Below are 23,973 nucleotides of genomic sequence, written 5' to 3' on the forward strand. Positions count from 1 at the left end.
ATTAATATTAGGTAGATAATAATGATGTTTATATTTATGATGATGATCACCAACATTTATTAAGTCCTGACTCATATACTATGAGTCAGACACTGTCTTAAGCACTTTATATCTCTTAACTCACTTAAAGCTAACAACCTATGAGGAAGATACTATTCTTAGCCACGTTTTACAGATGAGAAAATCGGAGGCCTGGGAATATTCAGAAATTTGTCCAAGGACACACAGTTTGTAGGTGGCAGAGCTGAGATTTGAACTCCGGGAATGTGTCCATGTGGCCTGTACTCTTACCTGCATTTGTCTCTTAGACATCTGCAAATGCACTGGCTTCTATCCTCTACCGCTACCTCAGGCTGGGTCCCTGAGTTCAGAGCTCCACCGTCTCCCCTCATACACACAGACTTGATGCTTTTTTCCCCTGCCCACCCTCTTGTACCCCCTGGGTCCCAGCCATGTCTTGGCCACTAGAGGGCGTGAGGAACAGAAACTCGGGGACTGCACAGCCATCCCGCCAGGGCTGGGAGAGGGGCTGATAGGGAGCAGAGGCTCTGAGGAGCCAGGAGGCAGTTGGAAGAGGGCTCTCTGGGTTCTGAGGACAAAGGGAAGGGGTGAGCACCAGCCAGTGAGGTGGATTTGAATGCAGACGCGGTGCTTGGCAGGCAGGCAGCTTCTGCTGGGAGATCCCATCTCATATATTTACATCTTATAATATTTATTTATTGCTATCTAAAAGTCGAGTGTTCCAATGAAGCCTTTCATAAGCCAGAAGGGCATAAGGCGGAGAAGCAGTTATAGTTAATTTATATGGAAAAAATGTTGAGCATTACCAGGCTCAAAATACAACCCCTCTTAGGCTCTTCTAATACCTTAGGAACCTCTTCCTGGTGATACACAAAACAAATGGAGATAAAGCACAGATGCTCAGAGACACTTCAAAGCTGCAGGGCCTGATGCTGAGATGCTGAGTGTGGTTCCCAGGGAAGGGGCTTGGCGGGGCCGCTCTCAGTGCCTTTATAACCCCTTGTTGCCAAACAAATGCTGAATGCTATTTTCACTCTTCGCCTTTTTTTTCCCCCCATAAAAGTGAAAATCCTTTTTGGATTTCTTTTGGTTAGCGAAAGCAGAAGATGCCTGTAATTTCCCCTCCCTACAAGGCAGTGGGGGAGTTGGCCGGGCCTAGGATGCAGTGTGGTGCTGGGTGGGAAACCAACTTCCAGCCCCTCCAGGCTCTGCACAATCTGGTTTCCCCAGAGCCAGGCTTTCAGAAGGGGCAGCGAGGAGGCTCTACTGTTACCCCCGTTCTCCCCAGCACCAAATCTGCCCTATTTATCCCCTGTGCCTGATATTCTAACAAGGAGACGTTTGGGTCTCTTACTTAAGCTGGAGATCTGAATGATGTACAGATTACCATGAACGGATGGTCAGAATTTCTGTTTGGATAGTGCAGTGAGATTTAGATGAGACAGGGACATCAGGAGAAAATTTTAAGGCGTCTTCACTCTGTTCAATATAACCTCATATTTACCGGTGACAAATTTGCTGTTTTGAAGAGTTGAATACTAATTAGAACGCATAGTCAAATAAATTATATTACTTTTATTTTTATTTATTTATTTATTTATTTATTTATTTATTATTTATTTTTGAGACAGGAGAGACAGAGCATGAACAGGGGAGGGTCACAGAGAGGGAGACACAGAATCCGAAACAGGCTCCAGGCTCTGAGCTGTCAGCACAGAGCCTGACGCGGGGCTCGAACTCAAACTCACGGATCGCGAGATCATGACCTGAGTCAAAGTCGGCCGCCTAACCGACTGAGCCACCCAGGCACCCCAATTACATTACTTTTAAATTGTGACTTGAGCTATGAGCATGGAGGTTTGTTTTGTTTGTTATCCTGGGGGTCTAGAACAGTATACATTATTTAATTGAAATAAAGATTTCATGAATGTGTCATTTTCACTTTAAAGAGAAAGTCTTGCCTATTTATTTGTGTAAATAGAATGCGTACTCTTCCTTAACAATGATGATATTTTATTAAGCAGCTCATTTAAGCCCAGAGCTCTGTTCAATTTACCTAGAAGATTCCAGGGACCTGTTAACTCTCAGAGACATCTGTGGTGATGTGGACAGAGTGCTGGGCTGGGAATCAGAGACCTCACTTTTCCTTGTGAAACACTCTCTCCCTTGTGTATGCTGTTGGACACTCCTCTGAGCTGTCAGTTTCCTCATCTGTAAAAAGGTCATTACTGATTTTGCAAAATCAGGGCTGTCGTGGGGATTACAAGATGAACACTGGTTGCCAGGCAAAGCTCAGGTTTTAGATTAATCTAATCCTTCTCTGCTCCTTTATGTGGGCTGCTGAACATGCTGGAGCAAAAACCATCCAACCGTGTGTGCTGCTGGAGACTACAGACTTCTGAAAGCCAATCTCATCTGGACCCGTTGGGCTCTCCACTTGCAAAGCCTATTGCATATTCTCATTTTACTCTCCTACAACAATTATTCTAATCCTTGGCTGTATTTAAAATTCTCACTATCCCTGGGGCTCCTGGGTGGCTCGGTTGGTTGGGCGACCGACTTCGGCTCAGGTCATGATCTCACGGTCCGTGAGTTCGAGCCCCGCGTCGGGCTCCGTGCTGACAGCTTGGAGCCTGGAGCCTGTTTCAGATTCTGTGTCTCTCTCTCTGCCCCTTCCCCGCTCATGTTCTGTCTCTATCAAAAAATGAATAAACATTAAAAAAAAATTTTTTAATAAAAATAAAAAAAATTTCTCAATATCCCTTTCCTCTAAGAGTTAGTTTTGTTTTCAATTATACAGAAAAAACAAACACACCCGGATATAAAAAACCAAAGCCATGTAAAAAAAGAATCTATAGCATGTTACCAATTCTTAAAGAAAAAAAGCATGGAAAAAAGACTGGAGTGAAATATGCCAGGATGTAATCAATGGAGTTTGTTCCTTCATACTTCTCTATGCTTTTCAAGTGTTCTGTTGTAACACATATTACATTATGTCTGCAAAGTAATGGAAAAATTATGAAACAGAAAAACTACAGTTTGAGGAGCTACCACCCACCTGTTGACTTCTCCCCCACCCCCTTCTCCCCTATCCTGTTCCTAGCTGGAATTAAGGGGTCTCTCTCTCTCCCCATCTAGTGCTAATGTGATCATCTATGCTGTTAATTCCATATTCTCTTGACTTCTCAAGGATCGTGCATTGGTGTCAGATAAACCTTTCCCTCCACATTTAACCTCCCCTTCCTTTTTAGTCTGTTTTTGTCAGTATATAAATATGCTTAGTCCCCTCCAGTCTTAGCAAATGCATGACATTCTCCAAGTCCAAACTCTACCTTAATCCCACTCTTACCCTAGACCCACACCCATTTTTCCTTTTGTAGCCCAAGTTCTGGAAAGAGTCTGAATCTGGCTTCTTCCTTCACAACACCCTTAACATTGCTCTTGCCAAGATCTCTCGTGACATATTTGTCTCATTTCAGTCTTCACCTTGCTCTCTTCTTCATACTTGGCTCAAATACAAATACTGCCACTTCTGTGAAGCCCTCCCTGATTTCTCCCAGAGAAGGCTCACATGCTTCTTTTCCAGTATTCTTCCTGCCTTTTGTCTAATTGTTTTATTGTAGTCTAATTTGTTTATTTTTATTTTAGATTATGAGGTTCTTGGGGCAGGCAATATAGCTTTTCTCTTAGCTTTTAAAAAAGCTATGAAACATAATGCACACAGAAATATGTGAATCAAAATTGAGAGATAATGAATAATCATAAAGTGAACATTTGTGTCACTATTACCCAGGGCATGGAATGGCATGTTTTCAGTATTCCAGGAGCACCCTGTATCCTTTCCTGACCCCACCTGTTCCCCCTACTATCTTGGATTTATGACCCTTACTTTCTCGGTTTTCTTCGTAGTGGCGCTGCCTATATATGTATTCCTAAACAAAGCATTCAGTTCTATCTGCACTTGAACTTTTTACAGATGCCCTCATGTCATGTGTTCTGTTTTGTTTCTTTCATCGAACATTGCATGTGTATGATCCATCCTCATAGTTGAGCATTGTCATGACCTTCACTTTTGTTGCTGTAGAGTGGCCTTTCATCATATGAATTTATAACATGCAATGTATCTATTAATGGACATTTGGTTTATTTCCAGTTTTTGGCTATTATGATGCATCAGATTTCTTGTACACTTCTTTTTTTAAATGTGTATTTATTTATTTTTGAGAAAGAGAGAGAAAGAATGTGTACACAAACAGGGGAGGGGCAGAGAGGGAGGGAGAGAGAGAATCCCAAGCAGTTTCTATGCTGTCAGCGCAGAGCCTGACGAGGGGCCCAATTCCATGAACTGTGAGATCATGACCTGAGCCGAAATCAAGAGTCAGAGCTTAACTGACTGAGCCACTCAGGCTCCCCTCTGGTACACTTCTTTTGATCCCCATGTGCCTGAGTTTCCTTAGGGTATAGATCCAGGATTGTCACAGGATGGGTGTATCTTCAATTCTACCAGATAATGGCGAACTGTTCTCAAAGTAGCTGTCACAGTTTACATCCCACCAGCTGTGCAGAGAGTGACCACTGCTCTATGACTTCGCCAACATGTGGTAGCATCGGCCTTTTAAATTTTTATTGACACAATTGGTGCAGAGTAGTATTTTACTATGGTTTTAACTTGTATTTCCCTCTTAGCAATGAGGGTGAGCACCTTCATGTGTTTGTTGGTCAGCTGGATTTCCTCTTTAGTGAAGGGCCTGTTCACGTTTCGTTCACTTTTTCAGTGGGTTGCTTGTCTTTATTTTATTGATTTGTAAAAGTTATTTTACGTTCTGGATATGTGTCCTTTGTTGGTTGTATGTGTTGAAAACAAATTATACTATAAAATCATACACATTGAAGATTTATTGATTACGGGATTTTTTTTTTCCTCAGTGCTAATCAGTAAGTAGGAACAGGAGTAATTAGAAAACAAATTACAGTGTACGTTAACCTTCAGAGTAATCCTGTCCTTCCCTTCTTCTCTCTAGGTGTTATTATTGTCCCCAGTGCCGGTGTGGGGATTGTCCTGGGAGGCTACATTATAAAAAAACTGAAACTTGGTGCAAGAGAATCTGCGAAACTAGCCATGATCTGCAGTGGTGTATCCTTACTGTGTTTTTCCACCCTGTTTATCGTTGGATGTGAAAGTATTAATCTAGGGGGCATAAACATCCCATATACAACAGGGTAAGTATCCTGAAAGAGCCATTTTGTATCGTCCTGATCATGAGTTGAGTGCAAAGCCCTGTAGTGTTGGTACCCAGGGCTGGACCGTCTCCTGCTCTAGGCGGGTCTCCTGTGCACGTTTCGTCTCCTGGGGAGGGGGCGCGGGGGGGGGGCATGCACTCGTGGAAGGCAGCGGCACTGGTCCCTCCTTGGTCCATGCCCTTTTTGACCCTCACAGAGTGTCTCCTAGTATTTTGGTTATAACAGATGAGGAGGAGATGCTTGTTGGGTTAAAGGAAATGGTTCTTCTTTTTTTTTTTTTTTTTTAAATGTTTATTTATTTTTGAGAGAGACAGAGACAGAATGTGAGTGGGTTAGGGGCAGAGAGAGAGGGAGACACAGAAGCAGAAGCAGCCTCCAGGCTCTGGGCTGTCAGCACAGAGCCCGACGCGGGGCTCAAACTCACGAGCTGTGAGATCATGACCTGAGCCGAAGTCGGACGCTCAACCGACTGAGCCACCCAGGCGCCCCAAGAAATGGTTCTTCTTTATAACGCAATGTTTTGAGTCGCTAATATGTTCACATAGTCGAAGAACATAAAGCTCAGTGGCAATGTAACGGGAAAGAAAAGTCTTGCTCTTACCCAAGTCCTCCACCTCATCTCCCCCGCCCCGGTCAGAGACAAACGAGGCAGGCACTTTAATTCATTTCTTACATGTCCTGCCAAGGCTTCTTTATCGAAGAGACTATGAACATGTATTTAAAGTTTTACCTGTGTTATAGCCAAAAGGTAGCATTCTATATATGCTTTCCCAGCTTTAAAAAATATATGACAATATAGCTTGGAGATCTTTCTGTGCCAGTAATAATAATACAGAGCCTAGGCTACCCTTATATCGACACTTTCTGATGCTTTACTCATTAATCCTCATGACAACCCTATCAGGTAGGTTCTATGATAATCTTGGTTTTACAGATGGCAAAACTGAGGTACAGAACACACGTACTGGGGGTAATGCTGATAATATGTAACACACAGCTAAGAAAAAAGTTCCAACCTGTAGCATTTGCCGATTTCGGAGATTTGACTATCCCCACTGACGCTGATTGCAAGCTAACCGCGTGAAGATACTGAACACCAAGCTGGGAGGAGATGCCCAGTCACGTACCATTATATAATATTTCTATCAAAGAGGTATTTAGACTTAAAGAGCCTGGTGAAGACGTAGAGAGTAGTATAATAAAATAATTAGGAGGCAATGAATTGAGTATTTATTATCTTTGTATTATTTATTTAACTGTAAGTTTATATAACTTAACTTAAAAAAAATTTTTTTTTAACGTTTATTTATTTTTGAGACAGAGAGAGACAGAGCATGAACGGAGGAGGGTCAGAGAGAGGGAGACACAGAATCTGAAACAGGCTCCAGGCTCTGAGCTGTCAGCACAGAGCCTGACGCGGGGCTTGAACTCATGGACCATGAGATCATGACCTGAGCCGAAGTCGGCCACTTAACTGACTGAGCCACCCAGGCGCCCCTATATAACTTAACTTTTAATAATGGCTACGCTAAACAAGCAGATGACTAAATCCTTGAAAATTGAAGATTTTATGACCCAGGGTGGCTGTGCTGGATGTTACATCAAACTTAATTCAGACTTCACCCCAGAGAATTCAGAGTCCGTGCCGTTAGCACTCCTTTTAACTGCTATGTAACATTCCATTTAATTCTGTTTTGTAATTTAACCAGTCCCCATTTGACAGGCGGTTTCCAATCTTTAGTCATTAAAAATAATGCTGCAAAAAATAATCTCATGCCTATATCACTTCTCCTGTGTGCCATGTATTTGTAGGATAGATTCCCAGAAATGAGATTGCATTGAATATTGCCTCCCCAGGTGTTGTATAAATTTGTACCCTTACCAGCAATGGATCTGAGGGTCAGTTTCCCACACCCTGTCCAAAGGAAGGTGGAAAATTCTTCTTTGAGAGTTATGAAAACCATGACTTATATTTCTTGAGCACATTGGGGTTATTAGAATCTACTTATTGGACAGAATTTCAGTGCCTAGATTTTGGTGCTTGGTATCAACGAGCACCGTATCCTTTTGATTTTCAGTGGAGTTTTATCTTATAAAATGTTCCACTTGAACTTTGAACAAGAAGAGCTTTAATTTCACTTAGCCAACCTAGAATATCAGAAAGAAAAAAGGAGGAACTGCCAATCAGAGCTTATTTGGATGACAGAATATGGTCACTTGTCTCAGGAGTCTTTTTTTCACCAAGAGATGTGGGTCTGGGCAATGCACATACTGATACACAACTTCTTTTCCGTGCCTATTACAATGGCATAGGAAATAAAGTCTTCAAAAATTTAAGGGCAGTTTAGAATAGGAGCCCAGATTCTTGAGTTAAAGCTGAATTTGTATCTTCACTCTGCTTGGCCAGTTGCTTAACTGTAAGCCTCAGTATCCTTATCTGTAAAAGAGGGTGATGATAATAATGCCTTAGTTCCTTCAGGTGTAACAGAGTATCATAGACTGGGTGGTTTAGAAACAACAGAAATTTATTGCTCACGGTTCTGGAGGCCGGGAAGTCCGTGATCAAGGTGCCGGCAGATTCGGTGTCTTATGAGGCTCCCCTCCTTGATTCATGAATGGTGGTCTTTTCTCTGTGTCCTCATATGGTGGAAGGGGTAGGGCATCTCTCTAGAGTCCTTTTCATAAGGGCACTCATCCCATTCATGAGGGCTCCAACCTCATGGCCTAATCACCTCCCCAAGGCCCAACCTCCAAATATCATCACACTGGGGGTTAGTTTTCAACCTATGAATGCTATGGGGACCCAGACATTTCATCTACAGCAATAAGAATCACCTTAGAGGCTGCAGGCGGGGACAGCATGAGTAGCACGTGTAAAGCTCTCACCTTGGTGCCTGGCACACAGTAAGCGCTCACTGGAAGTTAGCTATTGTTATCAGTCATCACAAATACTCTTCTGGTGTTTACCTCTGTATTTTCAAGACATAATGTGTAAATTAACCAAATTGAGACATTATGTATGACTTCCTATCTTGATAAATGAGGAGTTCAGTTTTCCACTCATATATTGTGGTCAAATCCTTCTTGGATATTCTTATGTTTGATCCTGCCAGTATTATTAACTGCTGAGGCACAAGCAGTATGTCATGATTAGATTTCTTCTTGTGTACAACGTTGATTTTCCTGGAATTCATAATTGTTTTATTTTCATTTCCTTTGTTCTCTCTGAATGTGTCTGGCTTCCTACATTCTCTAAGGGCTCAAAATATCTCACTGTGATTTTTCTCCTGTCTGATAACCTCCTGATTCCATTTCCCACCCCTTGGAGTCATCTAATCAGAGTCCTAGCTGCGCCTAGTCGGCTCCCTGGAATCCCCTTTGCCTCTGTATGGATCCTTTGTTCCTCTGAGCTCACATGCCTCTTCCTTGGCTCGTCCCTCATTTTGTGAGAGCACATCCCTTAGTAGCTACAGGAAGGCTATAAAGGCTGTAACTTTTTTTTTTCTGAATATTGTTCATGAAATAGCTTTTTAAAAAAAAGCTGTTATATTTGATTGCCAAGTTGGCTGGGTAAAGAATTTTAGATTGGATGAATCATTTTCACTCAATTTTATTACTCCATTGTCATCTAATTTCTCATGCTATTGTGGAAAATCTGGCCTTTCTTTCTCCCAGTCTTTTGTATGTACCCTATTTTTTCTTTCTAGGAGCTTTCAGTTTACTCCTGGTGTTCCTGAATTTCATCATGATATACTTTGGAGTGGGTTTCCACCCCTCCCACCCCCTGCTCCGAGCACTTAAGTGAGCTTTTAATGTCTGGAAACTATGTCCTTCAGTTTTGTTTTTATTTTTTACTTAAATTTTGATATTTTTTCCTCACCATTTTTTCTCTTCTCTCTCCTTCATTGATTCTCTACTCTTCTTTATCACCTATATTGTATAAAACACTTTTTTTGTGCTACTTTTGGAAAGATTTCTTCAGCTCTATTTTTTTCAGTCTTCTGCTAAATCTTTATTTTGAATATTGTATTTTTTCAAAAGTTATTTATTTTTGAGAGAGAGAGAGAGAGAGAGTGCACAAGAGGGGCAGAGAGAGAGAGAAAATCCCAAGCAGGCTCCGCACTGTCAGCAGAGCCCAACGTGAGGCTTGAACTCACGAACTCACGAACTGCAGGATTATCACCTAAGCTGAACCAATTCAGCCACCCAGGTGCCCCTGTATTTTTAACATCCAAATTTTTTATTGTTTTTTTTTTTTTGCTTCTAGTCCTCTTGCTTCATAGGTGGAATCCCTCCTCTTACTTCTCCAACATTATTTAGAGTTTGTTTTCCTTCCTGAATTGTCTATGTCCTCCGAGTGCCTGCTTTCTATTTATTTTGCTGTCCTGATTATGTTGGAAGCTTCCCTTACATTTCTGGTGATCCTTAGCTTTCTCTTAGTTTTGAAGAACATGCGTTTAAAAAGCTAGGTCGGTGCTCTGGTCTGACAGTAGAGCTTGTCATTTGGTGGATCTCACCGTAGGTAATGGGAGATGGGGAGCTGGCATTTTCATTGGGGTAATGCATGTCAGAACTTGAGGCCTTACCTCTGGAGTGCTCTGGCTGCTCAGGAGAAGGGTTTTCCTGTTTCTCGGCTGGAGCTGTGTTGGGATAGATTCAGGGTTGTAAGCCTAGCTTCTGGTGTTCTAGAGCTGGGAGTGGGATGGTGGTGGGAAGGGGCCTGGGTCCTTCTGTTCATTCTGTAGACTTTTACCTAATTCCCCTGCCATCATTCTAGCATCTCACCAAAGGTCTTCTTTATATGTGATGCTCTTACGTCCGTAGACTTTGGTTTATTTTCTCCAGAAAATAAAGTCATGAGGGAAGAAGTAGTCATCCACTAACTAGAGTGGGGATGGAAATCTGCTTAAAATTGTACATTTAGACCACAGCTTACTTGTGTTGTCTGTCCTTGAGTTCTTTTTTTTTTTTTTTTAAAGTTTATTTATTTTGACAGCAAGAGAGAGAGGCAGAGAGAGAATCCCAAGCAGGCTTCTTGCTGTCAGCAGATCTTGACACGGGGCTCGATCTCTTGAACCACGGGATCATGATCTGAACCAAAATGAAGAGTTGGACACTCAACTGACTGAGCCAGCCAGGTGTCCCCTGTCCTTGAGTTGTAAAGGCCTATTCTTCTTTCCCCGACTACTAGCCTTTACCATGCTCATATTATTTTTTAAGTTCTCAACATACTTTGTTTTATTGAATTCTTGTTTTTCTGTAATCTTATTTCAGTTGGACTAGTTGCTTTCTAGGCGTAATTTATATTCTGGAAACTTCCTTTCATGTATCTCAGTTGTATCCACTTTTTTAGTTGTTTGTGTGTTTATTTATTTGTTAACTCCTTGTTTTGCTGGAGAAAAATACCCAGATACCTCCCTAGGAAAGAGCCCGTGGGAAGAAAAACTTTTTGATCCTGTAAATGTATTAAAGCATCTTTATTCTTTCTCTCACATTTAAAGATAGTTTGAGTGGGTATGGAATTATAAGTTATAAATTGCTTTTCGGAGAACTTTGAAACCACGGCTTTGTCATCTAGCATCTAATGTTGCTGGTAAGAAATTTAACTCCAGGCCTAGCTCTCATTTCTCTGTAGCCAACTTTATTTGGACGATTTTAGGAAATTTTTTATCCAAGGTGTTCTGAAATTTCATAAGGAATGCTTTACCATCCAATTTTGTCTTTGGATGGACATTGGACCCTTCCAATGTCACTTTCCCAGAGAGGCTCTTCCTCTCTGCCCAACCTAAGGGAACCCATTCTTCCCTTTATTGCATTACTCCTCCTTAATTTCCCCGTAGCACTTACCACTAGCTGAAGTTATCTTGTTTGAGTACGTGCCCTGCTCTTGTCTTCTGTTTCTAAACTATGAGCTCCTTGAGAACAGTTACTACAGCTGTCTATATCATAACCGCATCCCCACCATCTGAAGCAATGCACAGTGTTTGTTGCATGAAGGAATGAACAGATGAATGAATGTTTTGGCCTAGGGCTTTGTTCGTTCACTACATTAGGCACTCTCTGAACCGTCTTAATCTCACATGTATGTCTTAAACTCCAGGGAGGTTTTCTTCTGCTATACTTTACGCACTCTCTCCATTTTCCATGCTCTCTCCAGGATTCCTGCTAATCTGTTGTTGGAACTTATGGACTGGTTGCCTGTATGTTTCATTTGTTCTCTTGTATTTCCTATGTCCTTTGCTCTGAGAGATTCTTCCATGCTTTGTTTTCTATTCTTTATGTAAATTGTCTTTTTATTTTGAGAATAACTTTTTTCTTTTTTGTATTCTGAGTGTTCCCTTTTCATAACATCCTGATGTCTTTTTTTAAAAAAAATTTTTAATGTTTATTTACTTTTGAGAGAGAGAGAGAGAGAGAGAGAGAGAGGGCATGAGTGGGGAGGGAGGGGGGGAGGAGAGACAGAGGGAGACATAGAATCCGAAGCAGTCTCCAGGCTCTGAGCTGTCAGCACAGAGCCTGACATGGAGCTCGAACTCATGAACTATGAGACTGTGACCTGAGCCAAAGCTGGATGCTCAACCGACTGAGCCACTCAGGCGCCGTGTTCCTGATGACTTTTTATGTAGTAATATCTTCTCAGATCTGTGTATATAATTAGATTTTTTTTTTTTTTTTTTTTTTTTTTTTTTACTTTGTTTCTATGCCTCACATTTTGCCATTTGATTTTAAGGGTTAGTTTTTCTGTTCGTTTATTCTGGGCTTTACAGGCTGACAAGACTCAGTCTAGCACCTTTCAGGTTATGTGCTCCACCCTCACCCCCATACAAACATGGCGGGGGGGGTTAGTCTCCGTTGTCAAAATCTAGAGTAGAAGCTTAGCTTTTTGAATTTCTTCCAATTTCTTTAGAGGAGGACGTTCTGGAGAATGTCTGGGCTCTGACGTGGGGGTGGAGGTGAGTGAATATGAGAATGGAAGGATCCACTGGTACAATTTTCTCTCCCTCAAACCTCAGCTTCCTCCTCATCTGGGGCTTCTGCCGCATCTGATGACTTCGAGCTCACAACCTTGTGGAGCCTCATGGAGGGTCCATGGGGCAGGTTGGCTCTTCTCCAAGGTGGTATCTGCTCATCTGCTCATAATATGCGTATTATGCGTATCCACTTTGCTCTTTTCATGAAGTTTGGTGTTAGTCTTTCCATTCCTCTTTGCTGGCATTATTCCTTTTAATTTTGCTCGCTTTAATTTTAAGTGCATTCTCAGAGGTGGGGTGGGGAGGCACACCCCCCCCCCCCCCCCCGCCTGCCATCTTACTTGCTTTCAAACTGCAAGTCCCCTCAAGAATTTAAAACCCTTGCTTAGCACCACATCAGTCTTGCCAATCCTGAATCAACGGACTCTGGACTCTCCAGCACTATGGGCAAAAATTACATAATTGTGCTGATTGGCCCCATTACAAATTTATGAGTTCCAATCTTAGCAGGCCCTCATCTTTGCTGAGCAATCCATTTCCTTGGCCCTACTCAGCTTCCTTTCCTGTGCCCCAGCATGGTTGCATTTTTTAAAATTCTTTTCTTCAAGTATTTTGTCTTACTCTAGTCTTGTTTTTCTTGTTGGACATCCCAGATTCTGTGTTAGTGAGAAAACAGGGGTCCCAACAATGAACTTCTTGGCCTTCTCTCCCCTCTCCCCTCAAACTCCTTTGTCAAAGACGATGTTATTTTCAAAGAAAAGTACCAGAGCCATCAAGTTTCTAACTGTGTGACCTTGGGAAAGAAAAAAAAAAGCTAGTATTGAGTTTTGTTTTCCTCATGGCAAAATTGGTGATAATGTCAGTCACATCTGGTTACAAACGTAATTACATAAAACACATGTGGTTGAAAAAACAAAATACTGCAGACGGGTTAAAAAATGGGAAGCCAGTGTCTGTTTCCTCCGTCCTCAGTCTCCAGTTTGAAGCTTTCCAATATTTTGTGTTTGTAGTTTTGATTTTGAGGACTGTATTAGGGAAGTTTTCTGCTATTTCCTACCACGGAGTCCAGCACTTAGTATACGTTGAAAAAGTCAGTTTCTTGTCTCTTCTCCTTTCCCTTCTAGATCATACAAAGCAACTGCCTTTTCTTCTTTACAAGATGAATGAATGTCTGGCATCTATGTCTGTGTAGGGATGTTATTCATCTAGTGATGTTGAACTTTTAAGAACTTGATGAAAATAAGCATCTTAATCACCCAATTCCATGATTTATGGTACACTTCTTCTCATTCGATTGTATCCAACAGAGAAAAACTCGGTAAGGCATGCTGGAGGCTACTTCAGGTTTCCATTCATTCCAGTAGTTGCAGCCTGACTTCATCCAAGTTCATAAATTAGCAACATAAAAACCCAGTTTCCTTGGAGAATTCGTCTGGCTTCCCAAATACTTCTAGGAAGGTAGTCTAAAATTGAATTAATGTAAACACTTTTGGGGGCGGGGGGTGCAGCTGCAAAGGCTTGGCACTTTTTTTTTTTTTTTTTGAGAGAGAGAGAGAGCACGAGCATGAGCAGGCAGGGGACGAGCAGAGAGAGAGAGAGAGGGAGACACAGAATTCAAAACAGGCTTCAGGTTCTGAGCTGTCAGCACAGAACCCAATGCTGGGCTCATGACAGCTCAGAGCCCGATGTGGGGCTTGAACTCACAGACTGCAAGATCATGACCTGAGCCGAAGTTGGACGCTTAACCGACTGAGCCACCCGGGCACCCCTAGGCTGGGCACTTTAAGAACAGCAGTTATGTTTGTGTGAAGAGTAAGAGTGTCCTTTCTCCAAGCAGGGTGTGGACTACATTTCAGCCTCTCCTTGCTCCTTTGGCTGGGTGCTCTTGTGCAGTGTACAACCTGCTTATCGGTCTGGCTTGGCCTGTTAAGTAAAAGCTGTTCTGTGTGATTTTGAGGCTTGCATGTGGGACTTTTTGTTTGTTTGTTTGTTTTTTCTCCTTTAAATCCAATAGAGAGATGAAGGGAGTGGCAGTGAAGAGAGGAGTCTTTGTTTGGTGTCTGTTTGATTCGGGTCTGGTGATCGGCCTTTGCTCGTGTATATCTTTTATATATAATGCTTGCGACACCACTCTACTGTGTGTACTATTACCTGCATGTTTTAATTAAAGAAACTGGGCTTACAGATGAAGTGATTTGCCCAAAGTCCTCAGTTAACAAGGAGCAGAACCAGATGAAACCCAGATTATCTATTTCAGAGTTTGTTCTTTCCGAGCACCACGGTCAGTTGCTGCTTTATTTCATGTAGGGAAACACTGAAGGTACTCACCACCTCCTTAGGAAGAGAGCTGGAGAGATTGTATCTGTTTCTGTCAGTGGCGCATTGTTTCTTCATTTTTTTCATACAGCTGGGTTACAGGCATAATGCTGTGTCTACACAGTGCTGTAGCTCAGAGGCTCTCAAGTTAACCAGCCTAGATTTTCACCCCAGCCTTGCCACATACTAGCCATGTAAGGATGGGGAGATTCTTCAACCTTTCTGTGTTTGGTTTCCACACCTTCAAGATACTATCTTGCTGAATTGCCCTGAGGATTGAATAAAATACTTTGCAAATTCCTTAATCTCTCTGTGCGTCAGTTTCCTTATCATTAAGCTGCGTCAATAACAGTACCAATCTCTTAGAATTAAGAAAGGTGAAATAGGATAAAACCCATACATGCTAAGCAATTGATAAATAACTATTTAATGGCATTTTTTCTCATTTGAAATTTAAGAAAGAAGCTCAGAAAGATTGAATAACTTGCTCAGTCACACAGAAAATGATAGAACTAGAATTTGAACCCAGGTTTCTCTGATTCTGAATGCAATGCTTTTAATTATTAAAATGTTCTGAAAGAAGGGGCGCCTGCGTGGCTCAGTTGGTTGAGCATCTGACCTCGGCTTAGGTTATGATCTCCCAGTTCGTGAGTTCGAGCCCCACATCAGACTCTGTGCTGACAGCTCGGAGCCTGGAGCCTGCTTCAGATTCTGTGTCTCCCCCTCCCTTTCTCTGCCCCTCCTCTGCCCATGCTCTGTCTCTCTCTGTCTCTCAAAAAAAATAAATGTTAAAAAAAAATTTAAAAAATAAATAAAATAAAAAGTTCCAAAAGAAGAAAAAAGCACAAAGAAGCAAGCACAACCTATGAGCTACCTCCATTTATTAAAGCCTGTAAGCGAAGCCCCAGGTTCACCAGCAGGATGAATCTTCTTATATTAAAGGACCTGATAACTGATCCATCTTTGAATTTGTATCAAATGCTCAAGAGGTACCTCAATGCCTGATATGGGGTTGAGATGTTTTAGAAAGATGAACTTTTCCTGTTGAGCCAAAATGGAGTCACAGTCTTTTTGCAGAATGAACCTGACATGTTATTGGTGGTTCCCCTAGAAAATTCAGATTTCATAGCCAAGGTGTGGAAACAACCTAAGTGTCCATCAACAGATGGATGGATAAAGAGAACGTGGCATATACATACAATGGAAAACTACTCAGCCTTACAAAAGAAAGAAATTTTGCAGTATGTGACACAATGGATGAGCCCCGAAGACATCACGCTAAGTGAAATACGTCAGTTACAGAATGACAAATACTGACTGATTCCATTTATACGAGATAGCTAAAATATTAAATTCATGGAATCAGAGGTGGAATGATGGCTTGAGGAAGTGGGAGATGGGGAGTTGCCAATCAATGGGCATCAAGTGTCAGTCAATCGGGCTCTAGAGATCTGCTGTACATCATTGTACCTATAGTCAACTGTACTGTGTAACACACTTAATGTTTGGCAAGAGAGTAGATCTCATGTTAAGTGTTCCAGCCACAATATACTAAAATAAGAAAAAAATTCAGACTTGAGAATTGGATGATTTTTCATTATGAAAGATGCTAGTGCTCCAGTTGAATATCCTGGCCCATTTCCAACCCCAGTAATTACATTCCCAGAACCCACTATGTCCCTGCAGTTTTAATTAGGAAATGTGTTTTGCTTCCCCTCTGTGTCTGTGTTTCACACAGGTATGCCGTAATCATCTCGTTGCCATAAGAGTCAGGATTTACTGTGAACACGGTGGCTTAAATAACACTTTATATAAACACACTGCATAATGTGAGTTCTTTCCTCTTTGCCACTTCTTCTTAAAAAGTAATTTTTAAAAAGGGGTTAGATCTGATTCCCATGTACAGAATTGTTCAATAGTACTGGGTCTTGATAAATCATTTCATAATGCTAGCTTTATTATCTTTCATTTATCAAGTGTCATCTCTTTGAACTCAACACTAAGATCTATTATATCATCCTCTGGTTTTGTGACTTGACTTACTGCACCAGAATGTTTCCAGGGGTGATTTCTTGAGCTGTGAGGGGGAATCATGTTCTCAGTTTTCTGTGTTCGGCAGTGACTTGGATGGAGTGGTCCACCAGGTTCAACCAAGTCCAAAATCTCAGAGGTTGGGAATTTTCCCTGAAGTGGCCTCTCTCAGTATAGTTTTATTGACCCAATCTACTGAAACTATGGAAATTGAATACAGCCTGCTAATTCCTACCTTTTCTGAAACTTTTCCCAATTCATGTCATTCTCTTTGTCACCACTTCTTCCCCTGCCGCAGGGTGTATTTGATACTCTATTACCAGCCCTCTGCGTGGCTATCATTTCTGGCCACATCACTTCTAAATTCTCTAATGAAACCATTCATCTCCTCATCTGTGTCTTCAGCTTAACCTACTGAAGTTTTCTCCCATTGTTTAAATCTTTTGGCGACATTCAAGATCTTTTATTTGTTATAGACATTAATAATTTTCAGAGAAATTCCTGAAAAGTAGAGGACAAATAATTTACTTAAAAGATCTTAGGTATGTGTGTCTCTGGATTATCCTAGCTACTTTAATTCATAGGCTTACAATTCATGTCTAGCTATATGTATATGATTTGATCTATTCTTGGCTCTGTTTGGGAGATACAAACAAAATTTGCTTTACTTCACTTTGAGAGTACCAAGGAGATACAAAATATAAGCAAATTTTCCTTCCAATGAGTTTTAAACTTTATAACAGAGATCTAAACAAATAACATGAAATCTATAAAACTATGGAATACCTATCTAAATATAATAAGCCTTTTTATTTCAAAAATACCTATGAATATTAATAAACCCAGGACCAAATTTACCATTTTATAATGTCGTATTAACATAGTCAATAAGAAATGTTTATCATTTAATGCTAGCAGGAAAAATAGAACTGTACAAAATCTTGGTAACGATATGTTATCAATGTTATTGTATATGCATATTGAAAAAAAGACCAGAAAGTGGTAGACTAAAAGCATAATATGGTGGATATTTCTGGGTGGTAGAATCACGTGTGAGTTTAATTTAATTTTTCAGTCTTTTTGTATTGTCCAAATTTTGTACAAAGAGTATGTATTACTTTAGTAATAAAAAAAGGTGTTTCAAAAACTGTAATAGGCGAAGGAGATTAAGAGGTACAAACTTCCAGCTATAAATTAAGTAAGTCATGGAGATGAAAAGTACAGCACAGGGAATATAGTCAATAATACTGTTATAACCATTGTAAGGTGACGGATGGTGAGACTACACTTACCATGGTGAGCACTGAATAATGTATAAAGTTGTGAAGTCACTATATTGTACACCTGAAACTAGTATAACATTGTATGTCAACTACACTTCAATAATACGTTTTTAAAAAGTAATTCTGGATTTATTTATTTATTTTTAAATTTTTTTATGTTTATTTATTTTTGAGAGAGAGAGAGAGAGAGAGAGAGAGAGAGAGGGGGGAGGGGCAGAGAGACGGAGATGCAGAATCCAAAGCAGGCTCCAGGCTTCGAGCTGTCAGCACAGAGCTCGACGCGGGGCTCGAACTCACAGACCGTGAGAACATGACCTGAGCCGAAACCGGACGCTCAACCGACTGAGCCACCCAGGCGCCCCTTTTTTCTTTTTTTCTTTTCTTTTCTTTTTTTTAAAAAGTAATTCTGGATTTAAAAAGATGGTTTAGTACCTGGCTGGCTCAGTTGGTGGATCATGTGACTCTTGATCTTGAGGTTGTGAGTTTGAGCCCCACATGGAGCCCCCCATTGGGGCTCAAACCAAAGAGATGGTTTGTATAAGTTGTAGGTCATTATATATAAATTTCAAGTTAAAACTCACTTGAATTTATGTGTGAATTTATTTGTTGACTACAAAGCTCAAGGAAACTTTAACAATAAAAATAATGATTGGAAATAGTAATTATAACTTTCATGAATGTAGTCCTCTAGTAAACCTGTTCTATTACCTATATTATGTAATGTATGATTCCTTGGTTACACTTGCTCTCCTCATACAGGCAGGAGGGGCATTAACAGCCATAGACTTAGATTTGGCCCCAGGTCATATGGCTACAAAATGGTAGGCCTGAAACTAGATCCCAGTTTAGTTCTTTTTCCCGAATTATCTGTAGGAGTAACTTCGAAAATGACTTACTCCTTTATTTATTTATTTATTTTTATTTTTTTTAAACGTTTACTTATTTTTGAGACAGAGAGAGACAGAGCATGAACGGGGGAGGGTCAGAGAGATAGGGAGACACAGAATCTGAAACAGTCTCCAGGCTCTGAGCTGTCAGCACAGAGCCCCATGCAGGGCTTGAACTCACAAACCTCGAGATCATGACCCGAGCCCAAGTCAGATGCTTAACCGACTGAGCCACCCAGGCGCCCCGACTTACTCCTTTTTGAAAAGAAAAACGTCATTGAAGGCCTATTGTGCTTGTGATTGTATTACTTTAATTCATTTATACTTCTTTCATGTGTAGATCAAGACCGCACACCAGTATCTTAGTGCCTATTATGTTCGAGGAACAATGCTGGACACTGGCTGTGCATTTACTCACCTAATCCTCTCAACAGCCATGTGATAGAGACATTATGATCTCTGTTTCACAAGTGTGAAATCTCTTTAGATTGGTTCACAGCACTTGTGAGCTGTAGGTATGGAATTGAACCTGCTCCTTCTGACTCTAATGCTCATTCACGGTGAAAGGTGAGTGTCAGAAAAGCTGCATGAGATGAAGAGGAAGGAAATGGGATGAGTTGCCCGGAAGACTCATGCTAGAGAAAGTGAAAATACGGACAGTTACGGAAAGCTGCCCGCCAAGTATAGGGGTTTCAGGGTGTAGGCCACAGACACAGAGATAACTGGGTTTAAACCCATCTTTGATTCTTGTGAACTTTGACAGTATCTATCCTCTCAATTTCCTCATCTAAAAGATGAAGGCACAGTCATAACAACTTTAATTCTTGTGAGGAATAAATGAGGTAATTTATATAGAGATTTCAGTGCACAATTCCTGGGGTAAAAATTGGGCTCTTTACTCATTTAGTTTTAAATGATAATGATGATTATGGTTATAATAATAATCACTATAAACCTGAAGTTGCATAGCTCTATACAGCCAGGGAAGCATTTTAATATGAAGCCAAGAATTTAAGTGGAATAAAAAAAAAAAAAAACCACATTCTAATTGAAGTCTTCTTGAATTCAGTTAGACTTGAATATATAGTGACTTGAGAGAGATATCACTTTTTTCTAGGTGATTGGTATTTTTTCCTAAAAAGGTACCTGCTATGTTAATCATATTCTTTTAATCCATGTGACTTGGGCATAAGATGCATGGATTCCCTCTTTTCGTATTTCTTAATAGAGAGCCACTTAAGAGGAGGCAGAAGGATGGTTGGGGAGCTCCTCTTTGACTTATGGGGACCTGTAGAAATATGTCAGATGGGGAAGTCCAAGTATTCTTAGGTCTTGGGGTGGCATAATTTGACATACTCTGTGGGGTGTGTGTGTGTGTGTGTGTGTGTGTGTGTGTGAGAGAGAGAGAGAGAGAGAGAGAGAGAGAGAGAGACAGACAGAGAGAGAGACAGAGACAGAGAGAGATTTGAGAACAACTGTCTTTTTATTTACCCAGCTGTGATAGCCCCATAGTGGACGTTATTACCTATGTTAAACCATAATCTGTTTTATTATTGTATATTATTTTAAATAAATATTGTTCCTTAAGCAATTTATTTAAAAAACATTAGGCAGCAAGCTTGTTCTTTTTTTCCTTTTTTGTTCATTTAGTCTCCCCGTGGCTGGTTTTCTCGAAGCCTCAGTGATTATGGAACACATCATTGCACTTTTTATAGTTTCTTATTTTTTAAGATCCGCAAACTGTACTAGATAATCTCAGAGACTGATCCCATCTCTCTAGTTCTAGAATTTTGCCATTTTTATTTTTTTATTTTATTTTATTTAAAAAAAATTTTTTTTTTTAACGTTTATTTTACTTTTGAGACAGAGACAGAGCATGAACGGGGGAGGGTCAGAGAGAGAGGGAGACACAGAATTGGAAGCAGGCTCCAGGCTCTGAGCCATCAGCCCAGAGCCCGACGCGGGGCTCGAATTCACGGACCGTGAGATCGTGACCTGAGCTGAAGTCGGACGCTTAACCGACTGAGCCACCCAGGCGCCCCTCTGCCTTTTTTGTGATAAGATATCAGGTGTGACTCTCAGGCTTGCAACTTGGACCAAATGGTTCTTTGTTAGTCCGTTTGTTAGTGAGGCCTTTTTCTTCACTTGGAATTACTTACATTGATTCAGAGCTAGCATGAGCCTGATCTGCAAGGCTAACTTGTCAGAAATGCTTTAGTTCACTGGAAGGGGACGCACAGTCCCTTTGCACAACGTGGACGTGGTACACTGTAGCCTGTACGTTTAGTACTCCCATGATGGCTCACTGCAGGCCGGTGAGTGGTGCTTAGTACTATTCAGGCTTACACGCTTATGCCATTATTACCATCCAGCCTGTTTTCTGAAAAGTGAGTGTCAAGCAAGACATTATTATTCCTAAAATTTATTTTATTTTATTTTTAAAATGAGCGCAGTGTAAAGCATTAACCATGTTGGTATCTTTCCCTTTTATGTGCCACTGTCGCCTTTTCCCCAATGACTTTTTTGTGAATACCCGCTTCTTCTCACTGCTATTTATTTTTGTTGCCTGTCTTGGTTTTCTGAGAGCTTTATTGTATCATTTCTTTGTTTCAGACACCGTGTTCTCATGAGAAAAGCAAACATACCCAGTGGTGACCTAGGAATGTGCCTCTGTTTCTGGAACTCAGGAAAGCTTGTGCTTCCTGTCACCGGGGGTTTTAAGCATCTGTTTATATTCTCTCTAGATTCATTTTTCTCTCTTTTAGTTCTCCGGTGAGAGGAGGGTACAGAGGGAGAGGGAGAGAGAGAATCTTAAGCAGGTTCCACACCCAGCACGGAGCCTGATGCAGGACTGGAGCTCGCAAACCGTGAGATTGTGATCTGAGCCGAAATCAACAGTTGGCTGCTTAACTGACTGAGCCACCCAGGCACCCCTAGCTTCCTTTCTCTTGAGTGGACGTACCCATAAAAGAGAGGTGTTTAGAATCTGTGGTGCCCATAAATGAATATGAATCGTGATCTTCATAAGAAATTCTTTGTAACTTCTAAATAACAATAGTAGTAATTATATTGTATGGATTTGAAGCCTGTTGTTTTTAGTGACTTACGCGTGCAAACATATAAAAACCCTTTTATCGGGTCATGGCTTGAAATGTCGCTCTTGAGGAACTAGTGAAGACAGTGGCAAGGTACAGAGCGGTTTTCAGATGTACCAGTTAAATGGCACTAATTAGCGTTATAGTGAATCATTTGACCTCCCTGGACATCTATGTCATTGTCTGTGGAATGTAGTAAGAGGTCTAGAATGGGCTTTCTCATCGTCACCCTCAGGACTACTAAGACTTGGGCAGGTTAATTTGTTACTGTGTGTGTGTGTGTGTGTGTGTGTGTGTGTGTGTGTGTGTGGAGGGGGTGTTGTTCTGTGTATTGTAGGATGTTTAGAAGCTTCCCTGGTCTCTGCCCACTAGATACCAGTAGCACTCCTGTAGTTATGACAAACAAAACTGTTGCCTAGGAAACAAAATTGCCCCTCAGGAGCATTACTGGCCTAGGACTGCATTTCCTGAAATATACAACAAAATGATAGGAATCCGCGAGTTTGTGGACATAATTGTCAGAGTCTTGTGACCAAATTTCTTCTGTGGAATGACATAAATGAAGAACAGAGTTTATTTTACATTTGCCTCTTTAGAAGACTTTCTTGATAAGGTTTAAATACTGCCATGAATTTGTTCCTTCCATTAAAATTTGAGGACTCAGTTATCAAAGTGTGAAAGAGGACACAGGAAAGAGCCCTTTGAACAAATAATGCCTTATGTCTATAGATTAACACATATAGTTGGCGTGGGCTATGCTACTGGAGGGGTGGATAGTCAACATAGGCATTAAAGGTAAGTTCTAGCATTAAGCAGACATTCCAAAATATTTGTTGAATGGATGGATGATGAATAGATGGATGGATGAATGATATAGATCTGCTATTTCTTTTTTTTTTTTTAATTTTTTAATGTTTATTTTATTTCTGAGGGAGACAGAGAGAGACAGACAGAGAGAGACAGAGTACAAGCGGGGGAGGGGCAGAAAGAGAGGGAGATAATCCAAAGCAGGCTCCAGGCTCTGAGCTGTCGGCACAGACCCCGAGGCGGGGCTCGAACTCACAAACTGTGAGATCATGACCTGAGTCAAAGTCGGACGCTTAACCAACTGAGCCACCCAGGCACCCCTGGATCTGCTATTTCTAACTCATGTGGCTTTAGGAACAGTATTTCATCAGTAACAGAAAATGGTGGTCACGGGGCACTGGGGTGGCTTAGTCGGTTAAGCATCCGACTCTTGATATTGGTTCATGTCGTGATTTTGGGTCATGGGATAGAGCCCTGCATGGGATTCTCTCTCTCCCTCTCTCTCTGCCCCTCCCCCTTCAAAATAAATAAATAAATAAATAAATAAATAAATAAATAAATAAATAAATAAATATTTAAAAAATTGGTCTCAGAGAAACCAAGGAAAGAGGTTGTTGAGTATAAGCACTACAGAGCCCCTTTCATTCTTCCATGAGCCCCTCCTGGGTACCTGCCTCTGCTCTTCCGAAGCATTTCTTTCTACTTCTCTCCCCAACCCTATATCCTGACTTGCCTTTTTTTTTCCTTTTTATATTTGTTGCCTGAATTGATTGTATCAGAGCTTTTCATATTGTATCGTTTCTTTGAATCAGACGTCATAGTCTACGAGAAAACAAAACCCACCACGTTGACCGTGAATCCACATCTGGGCATCCTGAAGGAAGGACTGAATCGTTCTTCTCTGGCTGTGTGAATCAAACTAGTGATAGGATTCCTGATCTTCTTTGGAAATCACTTCCGATTCATTTTCTAGAGTCCCATGTCTTTCTTAGATAATTTATTCCAGAACAATTAAAGTTTTTGGTCAAAGCAATCTGCGTCGACAACCCCGATGGATGCATTTTATGTTTGCGCCCTCCTAGTGATGTTGTTGATCTGGCACAGAGTTAAAGAAATTGAGGTCTGGATTTGTTAAAACGTAGAGCTTCGTGTCTACAGTAAGTGAGTAGTTAAACAAGGGTTAGAACTGCTGAGCCCAGATCTGTAGCACCAAGATCCAAGATGGAAGGTAGAATTGAGGCAAGATAGATAATTTGATACAAAGATAATGAATTTACAGCCCCAGAAGATTGAAACATTTTTCTTCATGCTTTGTTTCAAA

The 23,973-nt window shown here is 40.9% G+C and overlaps 1 protein-coding gene across 3 annotated transcripts in view; it reads left to right on the forward strand.

The window, feature by feature from the left end:
• The window catches only part of SLCO5A1 (solute carrier organic anion transporter family member 5A1), a 149,870-nt gene that overhangs the window by 112,026 nt on the left and 13,871 nt on the right, over positions 1 to 23,973 (forward strand). For all 3 annotated transcript variants that reach the window (XR_015246801.1, XM_086695522.1, XM_086695523.1), the window contains one exon: positions 5,043 to 5,241. Coding sequence is in view for 2 of the 3 variants with exons in the window: in XM_086695522.1 (XP_086551648.1) it covers positions 5,043 to 5,241 (199 nt within the window). In the remaining variant the exon portion in view is untranslated. The remainder of the gene's footprint in view (positions 1 to 5,042; positions 5,242 to 23,973) is intronic.

Source organism: Puma concolor, chromosome F2, assembly GCF_028749965.1.
Source record: "Puma concolor isolate L17-30 chromosome F2, mPumCon1.1.hap2, whole genome shotgun sequence".
NCBI classification, from domain to species: Eukaryota; Metazoa; Chordata; class Mammalia; order Carnivora; family Felidae; genus Puma; species Puma concolor.